Source organism: Microcebus murinus, chromosome 1 (assembly GCF_040939455.1).
Source record: "Microcebus murinus isolate Inina chromosome 1, M.murinus_Inina_mat1.0, whole genome shotgun sequence".
In the NCBI taxonomy this organism is placed as follows: domain Eukaryota; kingdom Metazoa; phylum Chordata; class Mammalia; order Primates; family Cheirogaleidae; genus Microcebus; species Microcebus murinus.
This window is the reverse complement of record NC_134104.1, coordinates 6640293-6661153: the sequence shown is the minus strand read 5'-3', so window position 1 is coordinate 6661153 and position 20861 is coordinate 6640293. Positions and strand designations below refer to the sequence as shown.

The following is a 20861-nucleotide window of genomic DNA, read 5'->3' as shown; positions in this document are numbered from 1 at the left end:
ATTGTACTTTGGCCAGTGAATGGGGTCTTGGTGGCTTAGGGCATGGTCAACTTTTGTAAATGTTTCTTGAGTGCTTAAAAAATGCATATTCTCCAATTTTGGGTACAGAATTCCCTATAAATAACCATTGATAATGTATATGTAGTTTTAACATTGTTGACCTATCAATTACTGAGAAAGGCAAATTAAAATCTCTCACTAAAGTCGATTTGGCTATTTCTTCTTACGGTTCTTCATGTATTTCAAGGCTATGTTACTAGGCATAAACAAGTTTATTATCATTATATATTTTCCATGAGTTCAACCTTTTTCATTATTTAATGACCCTCAATTATCTCCAGTAATGCCTTCTGCCTGAAAATGTATTTTATCTATTTTCTATTTCTTTTTGTGTCAGCTTTCTTGTGATTAGATTTGACTCGTATATCTTATTCCATCTGTCTGCTGTTCATCTTTCTTTGTGCAACATGTTGAACAGCACATAACTGACTTTGAACTATTTTTTTTTATTATTTTAAATCTAGTCTATCACTCTCTATCTTAAATGGCCAATTTAGTTACTTACATTTACTGCTACTGATGGATCTGATTCCTATCACCTTATTCTCTGCTTTATGTTGAAGTTGCTTTGTTTGTTTTTCATTTCTTTTCCCCAAGCATCTAATTGGATTGATCTATTACTATTTTTCTTCATTTCATTTTTTTGTTTCTTTCTTTCTCTATTGGTTTGGCTGTTTAACATTCTAGTTCTCTTTCTTGTTAATCTCTACTCAAAATCTAAATTTAATCACCTAAATTTACTCTTTTCCCAAATATTGCAAGGAATTTAGAAAGCTTCAATTCTAATCATCCATCTCTAACCTTACAGGATAATGTGGCCTGATACTTTTATTCCACCTTGTTGTTCTACTCCCTATTTAAAAGGTTCCGGTTGTCATTTTACAGCCATTTCTCTTTAGAGCTACAATAATATTTAGCAAATTAATCGTTTCCATTTTCTTCTTGTATCTCACTCACTTCTAGGATCCATTTTTTTTCTTTGTTTATTACATCTATAGTTAATTCCAGGAGTGAGCGTCAAATAACAACAAATTCCCACCCTTTGTTTGAAAGTATCTTTATTTCACCCTCAATTTACAAAATAAATTAGAGAAGACTATGCATATAATCAGCTTCCTTTGTATTGCTACGAATTTTGTTTTATTCATTTAAAGGTGTTGGGATCCATTGATTTCACCAGGCTACCAAATGGGTCTGTGGCCAAACAAAGAGTTCAGAGCTCAGCAGACAGCTGGAGGGGTCTGTCAGTTCCTCCCAGACCACGGGGGATTCTCTTATGCTATCCACTGTTTTGCTGTTTAGAAGTGTTCTGTCCTTATTACTGTCACTCTTTTCAGATAGTCTTTTTTTCTCTAGTTGGATTTAAAGTGTTTTGTCTTTGGTGTTCTGCAGTCTCACCAAAATAGGGCTAGTGTGAACTAATTTTAATTTATCCTGCTCTGACTTGTGATACTTCCTGTATTTGGAGATGGGTCTTGTTCGTCAGTTTTGGAAAGGCATTAGAATTTATCTCTTCAAACGTTTCATCTCTCTCATTCTCTTTGTTTCCCTTTTTTTTTCACCCTAGATCTTGTATTGGAGCTACTGTGAACTAAAGATAAAATCCTAAGCCCTCTGCTAACTGAATGGACCCCTCTTGGCCAAGGGGACCCCAGAAACAAGTTAAATCTGAGTTCCCAGCCATGATGGGATGGGAGAGAGATAAAGCACAATTGCACATGCATGATTCCCCTGCATAAACATTCATGACTCCTCCGATGGCTTGTTGAATATGGATATTTCACCACCTGCTCAATGTAAAATCTTGTTTTGTCTGTCCTTGGAAGCATGCGTGGCTGGCTCCTGGCTGGGGCTCTGCTGCCCAGCCTGTGGGGATGTCCACCCAACAGGTCGCTACCCTTGATGAGAAATAAAGCTCTCCTTCTTCCCGAAGTCCAAACCGTCAGTGAACTCTACCTAAGACTTTATCATAAACCCTTCCTAATGTTTGCCCTCTCTTTGTCTCTGCTTTCTATTCTGAGTAACATCCGTGCCTACCTTCTTTAATTCACTCTTCAGCTTTTTCAAATCGACTGTTTCACCCATTTACTGATGTCTTTTTATCAATCATTTTTTGTTTCTAAGAGCTGTATTGATTCTTCTTCAAAATTACCTATTGTTTTACATGTTTTGCTCCTCTCTTTTCTGATTCCTTCTTTTATAACCTTAATATTTTAGAAGTCTATCCATTTTATACTCTCTAGCCAATGCTTCGATTATTCGAATATCCTTGAAGGTTGAACCATGTTGTTTGTTGTTTCTGTTGAATCTTGGTCAAGGCAGATTGTTTCTTCCTGTTTTTTGTAACTTTGGGTGGCAGTGTCATCGTCAGTGGGTCTTTATCCACAGGAATTCTGCACGGCTCGGGTTGAAGGCATGTCTCTCCATGAAGACTTTGTATTCACTTCTGCAAGATGTCCAAGATTATCGCCAGCCCATGACCTCTTTTCAATGTTAATTTAACAGCCTGGGAGTTTCGAGAACACACAGTTGTGTATGTATGTGTGTATGGGGGGGGAGGAAGGAAGGGGCTCAGTTCCAACTCTCTGCTTTATGCAAGCCCAAGACCTCATCCCTGGCCTCAGTTGACCCTTAAAACCCAAATCTCTGCAATATAGACACTGGTAGCCCCACCCCCATTCATGCCACCTAAGACAACCAGGTGCCAACATAGAATGCGGTGCTCTATTCTCAGTTCCTTCCTTATTTCGGTCCCTAAGGAGTTCCTTGATTTTCTTCCCAGTTCAGCTGTACATTTAAAAGGATATTAAATTCTGTGCAGCAATTCCAAATGCTTTGCAAGAGGAATGAATGCTTTTCAGGTCCTTTTAAGTTCTCTATTTTACTAGAACCAAGAGCCCTCTCTGCATACTTGTTACCTATTTGCTTTGAATATTTTCCACTTTCAATGCAGCTATAGACCTAGCTCATGCTGTGCTTTACTTCATCCATTTATTACCTAATCTACAGTCAAAAAAAGCAATTCAGGCTCAATTTTCTTTCTCCAAAAAAAGATATGCTGAATTTCCTAACCCCCAGTGCCTTCCACTATGACCTTATTTGTCCATAGGGGCTTTGCAGATTTAATCAGGATAAGGTGAGGTCATAGGGTGAGCCTAATAGAATGACTGACTGAATATATGAATTGTACAACACCCTATGAACGAGTCAAAAATTGTAGGAAAGAGTGCCTATCATCAAATTACTTGAGAATCTACAATTCTGTTTATTTTATTTTAAAGGTGTATGATTAAATTATTTATGTTGGGCTCCAACCATACCTTTGTCATTCTGACACACCAATTTATTTCTCTGGATGAGCCATTCTCAACCTATTATCTAGTTTCTGGATAACGCAGACCTTTTTTTCTCCTGTTGCCTCCCCTTAGTCATTCCATGACAACATTGCATATGTTCATCACGTTTTAGAAATGCAATGACTTCTTCCACGTAAAAGGTTCTCCTTGCTTGGGTTTTCTTTCTTTGCCTCTTGTTTAAAATGTCAGTGTCCCCAGAGTTTTGTCCTTGGTCTACTACTCTCCTCACTCTATCGCTCTCTTTGGGCATCCTTATTTACTTCCGTGTTTAGCTGCAACATGCATGCCGTGTTAGTTTCCCAGGGCTGCTATAACAAAGTACTGCAAACTAGGTAGCTTAAAACAACAGAAATTTATTGTCCCACAGTTATGGAAGCTGAAAGTCTGAGACTGAGGTGTCAGCAGGCTAAACTTCCTCTGAGACTCTAGGTAAAATCCCTCCTTGCCCCTGGGCAAGGGGTCTAGCAGGGCTTGATGTTCCCCTGCTCACAGCTGCATCAATCCAATCGCTGTCTCTGTGTTCACACGTGGTGCTGCCTGTGTGGTTCCATGTCATTGTTCCTCTGTGTGTGTCTACGTCCCATTTCCCTTTTCTGTGAGGACACCAGTCATTCTATTAGGCTCACCCTATGACCTCACCTTATCCTGATTAAATCTGCAAAGCCCCTATGGACAAATAAGGTCATACTGGAAGGCACTGGGGGTTAGGAAATTCAGCATATCTTTTTTTGGAGAAACAGAATTGAGCCTGAAGAAGATGCCTATGTCTGCAGATCTATCTCTCGAGTCTAGGGCTCTCTCCCAAATGCCAGACACAAATATTAAAAACAAACAAACAAACAAACAAACAAAACAGCTGCAATTTTTTGAGGCATTACTCTACCCAGGTAACGTTTAAGCACTTTACACATGTTGTCGTATTTAATTCATACAGCACCATAGGAAGAAGGCAGCACCGTGATCCTTATTTGGTGATGAAAAAACTGAGGAACAGCAAAGATGAAGTAACTTCCCAGACCCCAGAGCTCATAAATGGCAGAATTTAGAACCTCAGTACTGTGACCCCTGATAAAGGACTCTCCACCTCATGCTCCAGCCCACCTGTGCTGCCTCGAGGGTGTCCCAGAAGCATCTCAAACACACAATGAACCAAACAGAAACTGTCTATTTTAAACACTTCGTTGTATATTCATGACCGTCTACCCAGCTGCTCATGCTACATCTGAGCTGTTTTCAATTCCATTCTTCTCTTTGGTTTTCAAGAAGAACAGACAACGTCACTCCCACCGTGGAAACGCAGACGTTAGCACTGGCCCCACAGCAGATGATCTCGAACATTCCCTCCACGCCTCCTTCCTTCACACATCTCCTTTGAAAAGGCCATTGCAGAACCTCCACAAGAATTCAACAAACGTATGCTATTTTCCCATTTCCATGTGTTCTTCCCTGCATATCTTTGTCAGCTGTAGTGTAGGAAGAAGAGCTCAGGGGCAAGGACTAAGTTAGAGGCCGGGCGCGGTGGCTCACGCCTGTAATCCTAGCTCTCTGGGAGGCCGAGGCGGGCAGATTGCTCGAGGTCAGGAGTTCAAAACCAGCCTGAGCAAGAGCGAGACCCCATCTCTACTATAAATAGAAAGAGATTAATTGGCCAACTAATATATATAGACAAAATGAGCCGGGCATGGTGGCACATGCCTGTAGTCCCAGCTACTCGGGAGGCTGAGGCAGCAGGATTGCTTGAGCCCAGGAATTTGAGATTGCCGTGAGCTAGGCTGACGCCATGGCACTCACTCACTCTAGCCTGGGCAACAAAGCAAGACTCTGTTTCAAAAAACAAACAAACAAAAAGACTAGGTTAGAATCCCGGCTCTCCAAATGACGGGCTGGGCTGGGACACCTTGGGCAACTCTCTCAGTGCTCCTCATTCTAGTCTCTTTACCTGTCCAGTGAAGATAATAAATAGTGCCTTCACCATAGGTGGCTGTGATTTAACTGAGGTAATACCTTCTCTACAGAGCGCACATCCAAGCGCCTGATAATGGCGCGTACTCAACTCAACGGCCGTCATCACTTCTTTTTTTTTTTTTTTTCTTTTTTTTTGAGACAGAGTCTCACTCTGTTGCCCAGGCTAGCGTGAGTGCCTTGGTGTCAGCCTCGCTCACAGCAACCTCAGACTCCTGGGCTCAAGGGATCCTGCTGCCTCAGCCTCCCGAGTAGCTGGGACTACAGGCATGTGCCACCATGCCCGGCTCATTTTGTCTATATATTGGCCAATTAATTTCTTTCTATTTATAGTAGAGACGGGGTCTCGCTCTTGTTCAGGCTGATTTCGAACTCCTGACCTCGAGCAATCCGCCCGCCTCGGCCTCCCAGAGAGCTAGGATTACAGGCGTGAGCCGCCGCGCCCGGAGCCCGGCCTATGGCGCGTACTCCGATGACGGCCGTCATGGCTTCTTCTTTATGACCACGGTCTCACACGTAACCTGGTGACAGCTTCCTCAACCGCCATCCTGCCGATTACTAGAAAAGTGTAACTGGCTTTGACTGCAGCATTTCCATTTTAGTCGGTTTGGTCGCTTAGCTGTTAGACTTAGCGCCGCGGGAGGGTAGACAGAAGCCTGTGGCAGCGCGTCCCACCGTGCCGGCCAGTGGGAGAGGTCCCTGGGCGTGTGCGGGGACATGGCAGGAAAGACGGAGAGACGCGGCTCCCCGAGCGAGCGGGTCTTCTCGGGGCTAGGTCTGCTCCGGCCGCTCCCGGCTCTGCCTGTGCCCCTGGCAAAGGCAACGCGCCCCTCCAGCCTCATTTTCGTGTCTAAAGAAGATGCCGAGCTTCGGTCGCCAGTAATCCTGCAGCTCCTGTGCTTCAGAGATTCCTGCTGTCTACACCCGGGTCACCATTAACTCGGTAAAGTCACACCTGCTGTCCTGCACGCAGGCCGTGTGCCCGCCGCTTTGTCCCGTGGTTAAGCACGCAAACGACAGAACCGCCACCGCACCAAGCTCACAACCCCGCAGAACAGACGGCTTGTAAGCAGCTCATGCTGATGAGACAGAAGTGATGTGTGGCCCTCAGCGCTCGGGCAGAGGGTCTATTCTATTACTCGCTACCCGTGTGTGCTCGAAGCCCAGCTCAGGAATGTCACCTTTGGGGGGGATCACGGGAGAGCCGTGCAGCCGTCTACCACTGCGAGAACTCAAAGTCCTGCCTCTGCAGAGACCAGGCCACCAGGGACTCACTCAGGGAGTCCACCTCCGCCCGCGCTGCGCTGTTCTCTGGCGCAACTCACTCGGCCTTCACAGAGGATGCCACGAGACGCAGGCTGCCGGCACGCAGCCCCGCCACTGAGGCGGGAGGGTGGTCAGGCCCACGGCCCCAGTGAAACCCGTGCAGAAAGTCTGGGGACCCCTCTTCTACGATTCCACACTGACACAGACGACGCCTTCCCTGTGACACCTTCCTTTTTGAAAGCAGGAGTTATTTTGGCTCTTTTCATTTTGGCTGCCAGGAAGCTCAAAGGCCCTGCCGGAAGCTCGGCTACAGCGTCTTGGCCAAGCTCGTGGCCAAACTGGCTGCATTCTTCCTCCACGTGCTCTGGGTTTTCCATTTGTGGTTTTTAACGGCCCTAATACTGATTCCCAATTTCTATTTGATCAGTAGTTTGGGGCACGTTGGTCTGTAGTTCAGTTCACGAGGCCCCTCGAATCCTTCGTGCAGTATCCACATTTAGGTGCGTCTATGGATCCATTAGAGAACACGGCAGGAAACGAAATAAAGTATGGCAACCAGAATGGCTGGGATGTCATAGGAGAAGCAATGCATCTGCCAGAGGCTCGAACGAGGCTCCCTAGACAGGGTGGATTCCCCAGATGCCTTGGGGAAGGAGAAGGACTTGTTAGCAAAGAAAGGAGGAAAGGCATTCCGGGGCTGGGGCTCGGGGGCGGGGGGTGGGCACAGTGCGGACTAAGGCGCCGGCTTGTGAAAAGGCAGCACGTGAGTTGGGCAGTGTAACTCACGGCAGGGTGTGGCAGAGGGAAGCCGGACGGCTGCAAAGGGATTTAGGAATCCTGTCGGGATGGGCGCCAATGAATAAGATGTGATTCGAGTCATTTCAGCCGTGCGTGTTTAGTAACCAAGAAGAGGGGATTATAAATCTCATTACAGCTTTTCTTCGTGGTGACCGGAACACAGTGAACGCTCAGTGAAATAATGAATGAAGACTAAGGAAGACAGTGAACAAGTGAAGAGATGAACGTAGACACTCTTTACCTCTAAGGTTACTGATTAGCACAAATGCTTGTGCTCAAAAAGTGGGTTATTTTAAAAATAAAAGTAGAAAGCCTTGACGAGCACAACACTTCAGCACCTATTTTAGGGAATAAAAACCCCCCAAAAGGAAAATCTTTCAAAATGCTGTAAGCTGCTAAAAACCAGAGGTCCTATTGCACCTTGGTCAGCATTTTGCAACTTTTCAGAAAAGGGGATGAGAACTGCGCCTTCCTCTCGGCCAGCCATCCGTGCGTGCACTGCCACTACCTGAAAGGTAGCAGTGACTGGCGCAGGCCTTCGTCCAGTGCAGAGGCTCGCTCCGCACCGGGGGGGGGACACGGCCCTGACGGCAGGTGTCTTATGAGACGCCATGGGTCCTAAGCGCTTTTAGAACCTATCGGTGCCCTTGTGCAGCGGGGATCTGTGGCTTCTAACACTGATCTATTTCCACAGCCTTGGTGAGGCAGAAAAGCCACATTTCTAAGTGGCACCAAGTTGTCTCTGGCTGTTGATAGGAGCACAGTGAAACAGATACTGGCACCTATTTTGGGGGGAAAAACCCTTCAATTTATCAAGTTTTGTGCTCGATAAATGGAGCCCAGCGCCGGCCCCAGACACCTGGAACCGAGGGGCCTCCTCCGCGCTCACACTGAATCGCCCCAGACTCACCCCGGGTCGCCGGACACGTGGCCCTCACATAATTCTTTCTGCCAACAAATGGCAGGCCCCGAAAATACATCCGAAGGGAAAAGCTTTCATTAAGAAGCCAAGTTTCCTTCCTACCAAATAAGCGATTCTTCATTTTTTTAAAAAACATTTTTGGGGCTGTCAAGGTGATCTATTAGTCATTTCTACCCGTTCCTTTTCCTACTCCTCTCTTCTGAAAGTGGCGTGTCACTCCTTCAGTAAGAATGATTCAGGTCTCTTCAAGTAAGACGTACCTGCTGTCTTCTACCCAGAGGAGAACTCTTCACACCTCGTGGCACGTGAAACCCACCAGAGAAGCACGTTAACGGGGCAGACTCCCCAGCCCACACCCAGATGTGCAGCAGCAGCAGATGTGTGGTTTTCACCCGAGTTTTCCGGGGAATCCTAATGCAAGCGTTCTCACCTCCTCCAGGGTACTTTGCAAAACGCCTTCCAGCTGGGCTTACTCAGGTGGGTTTCACTGGCTCTACGACAGCCTAAGGAACTGCCCAGCCCCGTGAGATGTCGACCTCGGTATACGGACACGCACACCCCGTAAACAGACAGACACACAGCACGGAGGTGACTCGCCGGTTCCCCAGGACCTCTGAGAGGGCACAGTCAACAGTCTCGCCAGGACAACGGGGGTGAGCCAGGGCTGCCCGGAACGCCTGGTGGTCCTGCTGGTTGAACACTTCTCTCATGACTTCCCGGTTACCCTCCTGACGACAAACAGAGGAACGCATCTCTCCCCAGACTCAGGATTGACAGCTAGGCCATCTTTTCTACACTAGCTTTCTTTTTAGCCCATGGACACTGAGTTATGTAATTGGACACAGAATTACCTAATTGCGGCAGCCACTTTGCGCTGCCTGCTGTCACCCTGGGGCAGAATAACACCCACCTTTTGCAATTACGCAGTATTTAAAAGTTTCCAATTTAAAAAAAAAAAAACACTGTGTGTGTGTGTGTGTGTGTGTGTGTGTGTGTGTGTGTGTGTAAACCTCACTCCTGGCTTCACTCTCTCTGTTAAATCCTTAATTTAGTCCATGCTCCACATCTATTTATTTTTTAACTTAATTCTACCTTGCTCCTTTGTGTATATTTATGTGAGTTTTCTTAAATCCATCCTGAAATAGGATGCAGTGTAAACATATCAAACGAAGGAGTACATGTATTCATTAGGGATATCAGGTGGGGTTTTTTTAATAGCTCTTGAGTTAACTCTAGCTAGTGTGTCTCAAAGCCAGGGTTGAGAGAATCATTTCTCAAAACTGATTCTAAGTATGAGAACCCAGTCTGAACACAGACAAAGCCCCACCACCGCCCAGCTCCTCTGTTTTTGTTCCTGTCAGGCTAGATCCAGTGCAAACTTCCCCCATCAGTGTGTATTAAGACCATTTTTTAGGTCTGGGACATGAACATCTGTATGTAGTTGATGGAAGGTGCAAACGTTTATGGATAGTTAGTGGTCTATTTCATTGTTTGCATTCAGCTACCTTTAGGATTTGCATTTAGTGCCAGGCAAGGTGTCTACCTAGTAGGACGTCTATGAACCAGTAAGAACCATAGACTGGAGAAGTCTATGTAAACGGAGCATGCCGCACTCAAACTGTACCAGAAGGAGGGGCCTGGTGCTAATGCTGAGGGGACAGGTGCAGCAGCTGACATGGCTGCCCAAGGTCCTGCAATCTTATGGCCACACTGGAGAATTGTCCAGATTGTGCAATGAAGCTGTGTGTGTGTGTTCATTTGTGCGTGTGTGTATGAGCACAGGTACATGAAGCTTGACCAATAACTGAAAGATTCGCAACTTGCAAAATCAGCCACAACTAGTCTCTTACAAACACTATTAACTGAATAACTGCCTGCATTGGCGTGAAGCAACTGGAGGAGGGATTAGCGAAGAGCACTGTCCTCACAAGGGAAAACCTGCCTGAACACCAAAGCTAGTAGGAGCCAGTCTGCATGACCACCTTCCATCCATGCACCCCACATCCATTGAGCACCTGCTGCATATGAGAAATTGGTAGGTGCTCTGACCTGGTTAAATTGCTTTTCTGCCTCTTCCCCACATACATGTCTCTCTTGCTTTCTAAATACTTTCCTTAATGCAGAAAAACTCAACTCTGGCCCTACTGAAAGGATACTGCTGACATCAAAGCATGTTGATAGCATCACAGAAACACAACCTCACCGCTTAGAAGATGGTGCCAGGCATTACTGCCTACATCTGTGATTCTACGAGGAATCAAGACAAGAGTCTTCAGGGCAGGGCTCTGCTCTGCTGCTCTCACCTTAGGGAACTAAAAACTTTGTTATGGCTTCATCGAAGAAATTACATTCTTAAGGAGGAAGGCAAAGGGAGAGATGGGCTTGTGGGGGCTTCCTTTGGGTTTCTACTAAATACTCCATCCTGTTCATATCCAGCCAGTGTCTTGGGCAACAGCATCCTGGTCCTCCCTGCCTCCCTGTTCTCAAGCTGCTCTTAGCAACCACACGTCGAGAATGGGCACTTGGGATGCTGGCATTTCCATTTTTTCCATCTAATGAGAACTTCCTCCTGTTCTAAAGCACAGCAGCAAGTGAGGTGGCCTCAGGCATACAGCTCAGTTGCCATACACAAGCCAAGCGTGTGGCCTCTGTGCATGGCCGACTGCCTTTCTACGAGTATTAGCAACAGTTTTTGTGCCTCTCCTAAGGCACACATAGGACTTGCCCATCACCAACCTGTGAAAGTCTCACAAGGTGCTTCAGGACCAGGCACAAGCCCAAAGGACGACCCCTTTCACTCCTAACTGTGTCACATCAGCTTCACGTGTTTGCCGGAAGCTACACAGTGACAAATCTGAGCTGCAGTCCCGTGTGAGAATCCAGGTCAGATGTTTTGCCAAATCCTCTACACTCCTATCGCTCCTGTCCTGGAGCTAACAGGATCTACTGGGCAGGGTCTCCCACAGGGCGGGGGGAATCGTCCCATCACACTTAAAGACGTGAATTCGGGGGACCCTGGGAGCAGGGGAGGACCGAGTCTGTGCAAACCTCGCCCACGTGCAGGTTTACTAATTTGGGAATGAGGAGTGACACTTGGCCCTGCAGAGAGAGCCTTTGCGGGCTCACAGTCCATGAGGGAGACAAGGAGACCTTTACGTGAATACAATATAAAGACAGACGGGGGTAAATGACATAGAAGAAAACAGGGCAGACGGGAGGTCGGGGGTCACAGGGAAGGGAGGGGAGGAGTTCTAGGTGAGGGCGCTCAGGAAAGGCCTCCCTGAGGAGGTGACCTTTGCACGCAGCCTGGACGAAGGACAGAGAAGTGCAAATGCCTGGAAGCTCGGGGGACGACAGACGGCAAGTCCACGGCCCTAGGCAGGACCAGGCTGACCAGAGGTCTACAGTGAGCACGGAGGGGACCCGGAGCCCACCGTCAGGGGCTGAGTTTGATCCAGCAGGGAGAGGCCAGCAGGGCAGTGTTGTCTGGGTTCCAGTGTGGACGCCCTTGGAGGAGTCCGCTGGCCTCCCTGAGCTTCATTCCCTCCTCAGGGAAACCAGGGTAAGGTTCCCTGTCCCCAAAGATCACAGGAGATAGTGCGACTGTTTGCCAATCGTTTCACCAATTGCTTGTTCACCAGTTGACTGTTCTCTCAACTGTTCACCAAATACCCAGTGCAGAGCAGGGGTCTCTCTATCACCTTTAGCTTTGCTCAGTACCTACGTTCTTGGCATTCCCTCGAATTCAACAGACCCCTTCCTTTGGGTCGGGTTTGAATTACTGCTGCAGTCAAGAATTACTCTGGTCTTTAGAGACTATATTCCAGGCCAGTGACAGCTGGAATTTTAGATTTTTAAGAACATGTGAGAGAACAATACACAGCTCCCAACTTGTTATTCTGCCAGATAAAAGAAAGTTTAAAGAAACAAGCCTGCTCTCTGTTACAAATAGCATTTCAATTTCATAAAGGACAGGATATTTAAAACCAAATAATCTCAGAGAAACGGCAGTGCCCTCCCAGAAAGGTCACCTTGCATAGACATACACACGCATCTGAGCATGCACACGCGTGTGCACACAAGCAGGGGTGAGTCTGTCTTCTCTCTGCCTCTCTCTGTCACTCTCTTTCCCTTCCTCTCTTCATATACGTGCATGTGTGTGTGTTTTCTTATTTGGCAAAACAGAGAGTTGGGAGCCATATATTGCTCTCTCACACATTCTTGAAATCTAGTACACGCATGTGTCCATGTGTGCGCATGTGTATCGGCCCTCATTCTTCACGTTACTGGAGATTGGGGGACACGTCACCATATGTGGACAGACTTGTGCCAGCTCCCACATACAGTCAGTGCTCTGGACAATGGGGGTGTGACAATGCCACAGTGGGAGGGGCTAAGGCGTGGCAATGCCACGGTGGGAGGGGCTAAGGCGTGACAATGCCACGGTGGGAGGGGCTAAGGTGTGACAATGCCACGGTGGGAGGGGCTAAGGTGTGACAATGCCACGGTGGGAGGGGCTAAGGTGTGACAATGCCACAGTGGGAGGGGCTGAGGTGTGACAATGCCACGGTGGGAGGGGCTAAGGTGTGACAATGCCACAGTGGGAGGGGCTAAGGTGTGACAATGCCACAGTGGGAGGGGCTAAGGTGTGACAATGCCACAGTGGGAGGGGCTAAGGTGTGACAATGCCACGGTAGGAGGGGCTGAGTTGTGACAATGCCACAGTGTGAGGGGCTAAGGTGTGGCAATGCCACAGCTGTGGGAGCAGCTGAGGTGTGACAATGCCATGGTGGGAGGAACTGAGGGGTGACAGGGGTGCCACGGTGGGAGGAGTGACACTGAGTCCCCATCCCAGGGAAGGTGTGCTGTGACCACCGGGCAGCATGCAGCCGCGAGCATCTGACCTGCTGGAACGATGACCCTGCGCTCGTTCGTGGTCATGTTTGGGGGTGGCATGTGCTTCTCCTCCATGTAGCTGCCGTAGTTCATCCCCACGGTGTCCGGGCTGCCCACCATCTTCCCGCCTTTGGCCACGCCGCACTCGTCGGGGGAGCTCCTGCGGGAGGAGACACGTCTGCATTAGCACGGCGAGCCGGGAGCACGTCTGCGCCCGACACCCAGAGAACCAACGGGGCGAGCCGGGAGCACGTCTGTGCCTGACACCCAGAGAACCACAGGGGCGAGACGGGAGCACGTCTGCGCCCGACACCCAGAGAACCAACGGGGCGAGCCAGGAGAGACCGAGGAAGAGGGGACAGAGCAGCACACAAAGGCAAATACCGCCCCGCTGTGGGCTGAAGGAGTGTCCCCCAAAATGCGTATGCTGAGGCCCTGATTCCCAAGGGTGGCGTCAGGAGGTGGGGCCCCTGGGAGGTGATTAGGGTTAGAAGAGGTCACCAGGTGGAGCCCCCAGGATGGGATGAGTGCCCTTAGAAGAAGAGGAAGGGAGCAGAGCCACCTGCAACCCAAGGACAGAGCCCTCGCCAGACAGCCACGCTGACGGCTCCCTGCTCTAACCCTCCAGTCTGCAGAACTGTGTGAAATCAATTCCTGTTCTGTGGCGTTTTGTGACAGCAGCCGGCGCAGGCTGAGATGGGGCCAGAGCTGGGCAGAAGCGCAGAAACACGCACGAGGGAGGCAAAACTGCCAGCCGGCCCCTTCTGAAGCCGTCCTGGCAAAACTCCATCCGGGACAGTGACTGGGAGCACGTGCAGGACAGCGAGCTGCTGTCCGTTCTCAGCGTGGGGCAGAGGACAGGCCGAGTGGACAGGTGCTGGCCGCTCAGCGGAAATGGTGGCCCTTCCCAGGACCTCGGGGCGGAACCCCCTGTGGACTGCAACCCCCTGCAGAGACGGGCTCCGAAGACTCGGTGTGCCAGGCCTCGGTGCAGGCTGGGAGGGGACTGGCACCGGGGGAGGTGGCCCCAGAGGACCCCTGGGACAGGGACATGAAAGGAACTGCGCTGACCCAGAGAAGTCACAGGGCTGCTGGGAGCATTTGGATAAAGACCAACCTACCTTTCTGGAAAAAGGAAAGAGGGAAAACATTTTTTAAAAAGTCAGATTTGAAAGCCACAGGACATAGGGAAATGCCAAATAGAAAATCCAGCTTAAATTCTAATAGACTAGAGATGTCAGTGCCTTCTTAGATGGTTAACCACAGGGGTATGGTTAACCCAAGGTCATTGTCACTGAGGGGGTCTTGATCTTGTATCATTTAAGGTGGATCTCTGGAAACACCTCTCTGGCTCTATCCATTGCATATTTTTTTTACATTCTTAGTAATCTGGGCACTTTCAGTCTCTCTGCACTTTACATTTCCATCCCAGTGTTTAAGGTTCCGGGTTCCACTCCAATGAGGCCCTGGTTTGTCTCCGTTGAGCCTTGTTAGTTGGAGCTTTGCAGGGAACTTGCAGGGAACTTATAGGCTTGACATGGACTTGGCCTTCAAGTCTGAGGTGGTCAAAACCATCCAAGGCAGGAGGGCACTCTCTGGGCGGGACAGGGTTGAGATGGGATGGAGAGGTCACCCCACACCCGGAGGCCACCACAGGGGTGTGGACAGGAAACGCTGACCGAGGGCCTAGCGTGCTGAATAGAATCGGTTCAGCATCTGGGAACTTTGAACTACAGGTTTGTCCTCAGCATCCCTTGCAAATGTGTCTAGAGCTCACAGAGGAGGCTTAGTGTTGACAATGAAGAGGAAGCAGTTACCATCTGCGGATGGAGGTCACAGTCAGGGTGGCACAGGACTCAGGCCCTGCCACGGAGCCGGGGATACACAGCCCTGCCTGATGGCATCCTCACAGCTGTACTAACATGAAGGGAATTTTAAAATAATAACAGTCTGAGTTCCCATGGAGTAGGTCCTGGATATTTCCACCGCTGCCTACACATGCATTATTTCCTCATGATGCTGTTTTTCCTGGCTTCAGACATTTATCTCTGAAAGACCCATCCTAATATCAAAACACGGAATGTCTTCGCTTTGAGACTTAGTTTCCTATTCCTTTGGAAAATTCCACCAGTTGAGTGGATTGGGTATGTTTTGGTGTATTTGTCTCAAAGAGAGAAGTTCCCAAGAAAGAGAAGTTACAGGGATTTGGTTCTTTAGGAAAGAGACTTTAGATGCTACCTAGGTGATTTGAGTAACTCAAGGAGCAATTATAAAGTCTAGGATAAACTTTGTTCAGATGCAATCATTCATGCATCCATCTAGACAATTTTTATTGTGTGCCTGCTGAATACCTGGCACCATTAATTCTTTATTTTACAGCAATGCAGTTGACTTCTGAAAAGTTAAAGATCAAAAAGATGCATAGAATTATAGAAACAAGGAACACTGGGGCTGATGGACCCTTCGGGCCAAGACTTTTTTTATTTTCTTTTACTTCATAGTTTAATTTCCATATCCAAGGACGAGAACTCTCGGAATGTATCCCAAGAGTTTTCCCATGGCATGAAAATAGATCCCTCACCCAATCTGGATGTAATGAGCTCCTAAAATGCATTTCATGAGCACTTGCCAAAAATATGTGTAAATATTTAAAACAGGGGCATTGTTTGGTAAAGTTATTTTGTTTTCATTTTACAACCACAAAGCACAATTCATCTCATTAAGTTTTCCCATCTCAGCTTTCACTGTAGAAAACAGCAATATGAGACCATCAGACCCTGTTTCCAAAACTTGCACCTTTGGGACAATGAAAAACAGTAGAGTTTTTTTTTTTTCCCATTGTATTTTTCTTTCCCTTCAGAAAAAGCAGGCTGGAGGCATGCTTTTGGTCATTTTGGTCATTTGGTCATTTTGGTCATTACAACAGTTTTTGTAATAACTCTTAGGACCTCCAACCCTAAAGAAGGAAGCGGCCACCCTACAGGGTCTCAAAATACTGGATCCAAGGCGAACATTGGTTAAGTGGCTCCAGTTGTTCTAGTCTCACTTTTTAGTCATTTTCTCCTGTTAGTTCTCTTGGAAATTTTAACAGCAGAAGAGCAGCGTTCACGTGCGGGGACCCCGCTCTGAGAGCCTAATAGTTATCAGTCCTCACCACAGCCCGGTGAGGGGCTGCAGGTGCCGGCGTCACCCGCTCTTTACGGGGCTGCGGACTGACTGAGCGCACAGCACATCAGGGTGCAGAGGTGGAGGAGGGAGAACTAGGACTTGAACCTCACCTCCGTCCTGCCAGCCCCTGTACCGAATGCCTCCAGAAAGTAAAGGCAAGACACCATCCTTTAAAAGGTCCAATAGATCTTAATTTCAGGAAGGCAGCAAGGACTCCTTGACCCAAACGGTACTCTGGTTTAAAGTGTGCTTTGTGGCATTCGTCCTGACATGCTGTCCCTGCCCCGGGGACTGCTCATTCCCTGCACAGCAGGTGTTCAGCACAACCAGGACATATATGCAAGACGTAAATAAGAACGAGGGGTGATTCCCGGAGAAGAAAAGAATTTTTGCAGAGGCATCATTTTGGGTATGGCTTTAGTTAAGAAAAAGAAACCTTCTTATGAGTCAGAGAATTGAAAAGCATTCACTTAAACATCTCACTATATGTACATATTCAGCTCTTGGCTCAGGTGGCATGAGAAAAAAGCCACACTGCAGAAACCTGCTCCTTGTTCACTGCACGGCAGCTACACCTTCGTCACGCATTCTGAAGCTCACACGTCACTGGGAAGAAGCTTCCCACAAGCAGCTTGGTATTTCACCTGCACCAAGCTCTGCCCAGAATAGGGGACCACATGTTCTCCATGCTACCAGGATGAGGATTTGGACGTTCAGTGTATTGCTTTTAAGGTGCACATAGCAAAGAGCATCCCTCTAAACACTGCGTGCTTGGTACTTGCATAGGCGTACTGCAGCGGTTTATGTGAAAATCCATTAGATGCTTGTCAAGTGGATAATCATTTAATAAATAGGAAACATATCCTGTCTTATTGTTTAGGGTGTACATTTCTTTATTGCAAATAAACATGGTTCAAGATATCGCTCTCAAAGGGAGAGGACATACACAAATCATCATGTCTTAATTATATTTAAGGACCTCTCCTTTGAGGACATACACAAATCATCATGTCTTACTTATATTTTCGAATCCACACTTTCAGGTGTGGGTTCTATTTGTGATATGCAAAACGCTTGTCTTGACAGTTCCACACAATATGTGCCATCAGCGAGAGAGAGTGGGAGCCGGGCAGACAGACGCCTTCCTCTGCTCACAGCAGGGTATTCCGCACCGGTGGGGGTAACCAAGAGGGAACGCTCGTTCAGGACGAAACATCCTGAGAAGGAATTAGACGGCAGCCGTGGTGCCAAAAAGTCAGCCCAAGCACTTCCCAACTCCCTGACAACACCCAGGAGGCCACCTGACTTGAGGATTTCGTCTCTGTGGCAATCTCACAGCTTTCCATGGCATCTGGACATAACTGTGGTCACTCTAGGGAATGCGCACATAGTGTAGGACAATGCTACAGACTTCATGAAGAAAACAATACTGGTGACCTTCTTCTGGTAACTGGGGACATGTGCTCAATTAAACTGTCCTATTGAGCCTCACATAACAATCACTCTTAAAGAACACCTGGAAAAGTAAATTCTGCTAATTTAAAATCATGAGCATTGACTTCTTAAAACACACTGGTATTATGAATGGATGGTAAAGGAACATGGCAAAGAATATCGAATAAACTGGGAATTTTGCTAAATTTAAATTAAGGGGAGAAGGGAGACATGTTGTCAAGTCCAACTGGATTCTCTCAGGGTTACAGAATTTGGGGGGTGTGGCTGGAAGAAGCCCCAGCTGCAGCCCCAGGCATGAGTGGTGGAAGCTACTTGGATGAACATGTGTTTACTGTCATCGATAGTTTTCTAGGGAGGGGACTCCACTATTTTCCCCTGCAACACTAGAGTTCTATTTGTTTTGAGCATCTTTTATTCCCCTGCTGGTCTGCAAACTATATGAGGCTTGAGATGGATTGTAAAATTGCATACAAGACAATACGATGATGTAAATAATTAAGAGAATGCAAATGGGTAGAAAACAAGGGCAGAAAAGTACTGAAGGGATAAAGCAGCCCACTGAGTAGGCTGACTATTGATATTTTTGCTTGCTGGAGGCAGGATACCAATTTATCTCTGAGCTTTCTACTGGCCAAAGCAAAGAGGGAAATGCATTCACTTACAAGGTTCAAGGTATCAGGATAAACACAAACCAGCTACTCAGCAGAAGCAAAGCTTTTCCTGGGCTCTCACTAAACAAAAGTTTCCCTTGGGGCTTCTCATGAAGAGAACTGGGTGATGCAGTAAGCAATGTCCTCCCCAACAACCCATAATACATCTGGGACCACTGCACACAGTGCCAGGAGGAGCTGGTGACAAAGCCAGTCACTCCCAGCACGCAGCCCTAAGGTGCATCACAGAAACCCAGAGGTCACCTGTCCTCAGCCCGTAATCCATACCTGCCAGTAGTTTTTGTTCTGTTTTGCTTTTTGGCATTGCTTTTAAAAAGAACTGACCAGCCAGAGAGATCAGTGGAGAAATATAAAAAATAAATCATAATTAAAAACTGAAGAAACCTTGAGAGATACAGTATTTTACATGCCTTTAGTTTTCACAATCTCCTAATGTGCAGATTTTCAATTCGAATTTGCCAACATACCTTGTTTCCCCGAAAATAAGACCTACCCATAAAATAAGCCCTAGCAGAATTTCTAAGCACTTGTGCAATATAAGCCCTACCCCGAAAATAAGCCCTAGTGCTGGGCGTGGCTACGCAGCGCATCTGCACAACCCATGCATGTCGTCGAGGAGCGGTAAAGAAGACGAGCAGCCCTTCTCATCTGCCCCATGAGAGCTCTAGTGCTCCACATGAGAGATTGTGGCCAGTGGTTCTAAAGGAAACAGAGTCGCAAGAAATTCAGGATGGAATTCGGGGTTTGGAGAGTGAAGATGATGTTCCAGAAGAAGATGACTTCACTATATTTGAATAAATGTAGATTGTTGCACCGTACTTAAAAAAAAAAATAACACATCCCCTGAAAATAATCCCTGGGGTGTCTTCTTGAGGAAAAATAAATATAAGACCCTGTCTTATTTTTGGGGAAACACGGCATGTCTCTGAGACTACCTAATGCATTAGAGGAAACAAATATTTACAGACCTTACCTGGTTCTTCTTCTAACTGCTGTTTGACAGTCAACCCATGCTAGGGATGGCTCCAAACTGTTTTCACGTCCTCACATTGTAATAGTAACAGCTCTATGGGTGAAGCCTTTAAAACCGTGCTGAGCACGTGACAAATGCTGCGTGCTAGCTGGTATTATCAGTGCACTGCGTACATACAGCCCATGAGGCAGACGCTCCCAAGAGGCAGTGAGGTCACAGATGAAGCCCAGGGATGGCTTGCCCAGGAAGACATGACCAGGCGTGGAGGGATCAGGATTTGAACCCAGGCACAGTTGGGTCCTGACTCCAAACACTTCACACCACACTGTGCGGCCTGGCTTGGTACGTCCACGTGAGCAGCCTCTTTCGCAGGTGTCAGTCACCATGCAATGGACCCTCGGAAGACTCAATGTCATGGCTATTGAGTATTTCAGTAGAATATCCCCTAGGTGGCCCTGCAGACAGTCACGGAAGGAAGTCCCAGATGTGAACAGAGGAGGAGCAGCCTCGTGGGGACAGGGGCGGCCCCTCGGGAGACTGACGGTAGCAAGGTACAGTTAAGAGTCCTTTGCTCCTTAACAAAACCACAGGGAGGTGCTCGGCGTGGCGTGCTGCGTTCCACGCAGGTGCGGGGCAAACGTGCGCACGCGTGAAAGGACATCAGCCGCCAGGTCCCCCTGCCGCGCGAGCTGCGTGGGGATGAACCCGCCTCGGACCACGGGCCCAGGAAGATGGAACTGGGGACCAGGACAGGAGCCGGGGCACTGGGAGAGTGGTTAATATGAGTTTTTTAAGATCACATGCAACACAGCCCAAGCCAAAAGCCTCTGTTTCCATACATAATACTCTTTAAAAGAAAAAAAGGGGGAAGGAGTAACATGCCTGTAAAAACATACTGAAAAATATAAAATTAGGTCTTTGAAAAACAAAATAAACTTGGCATCTGACTTTCGTTTTCTCACATCAGAGTCTACTTCGCAGCGGGGCAGACTCCGTCACGGAAACAGCCCGCAAGGAAACGGCAGCGCCGAGCGCGTTAGCCCGACAAGCCCGGACCCTCAGCTCCCTGCGAGTGTGGACGGACCTCATTTATCCGTGAATGCCACCGAATGCAGCCCCAAGGGACAGCCCCGCGCTCACCAGACACATGAAATTCGTGATTTGCCCTCACTTCAGAACACTTAGGTCCTCTCAGAGACATGAGTATTGTTACCTTATTCAATGTTGGCAAGTTTGAATTGGAAATCTAGACATTAGGAGACTGTGTAAGCTAAAGGGATGTAAACTAAAGGTCCTCAGTGGCATTAGCAGTTTTGACGACCCACTGACAACCT

At 47.7% G+C, this 20861-nt stretch overlaps 1 protein-coding gene across 3 annotated transcripts in view; it reads right to left on the bottom strand.

Moving 5' to 3' along the window:
- Positions 1–20861, bottom strand: part of ERG (ETS transcription factor ERG) — a 114432-nt gene that overhangs the window by 28953 nt on the left and 64618 nt on the right. For all 3 annotated transcript variants that reach the window (XM_012781771.3, XM_076000215.1, XM_020284710.2), the window contains exon 3: positions 13269–13420. In XM_012781771.3, coding sequence (XP_012637225.2) covers positions 13269–13420 — 152 coding nt within the window. The remainder of the gene's footprint in view (positions 1–13268; positions 13421–20861) is intronic.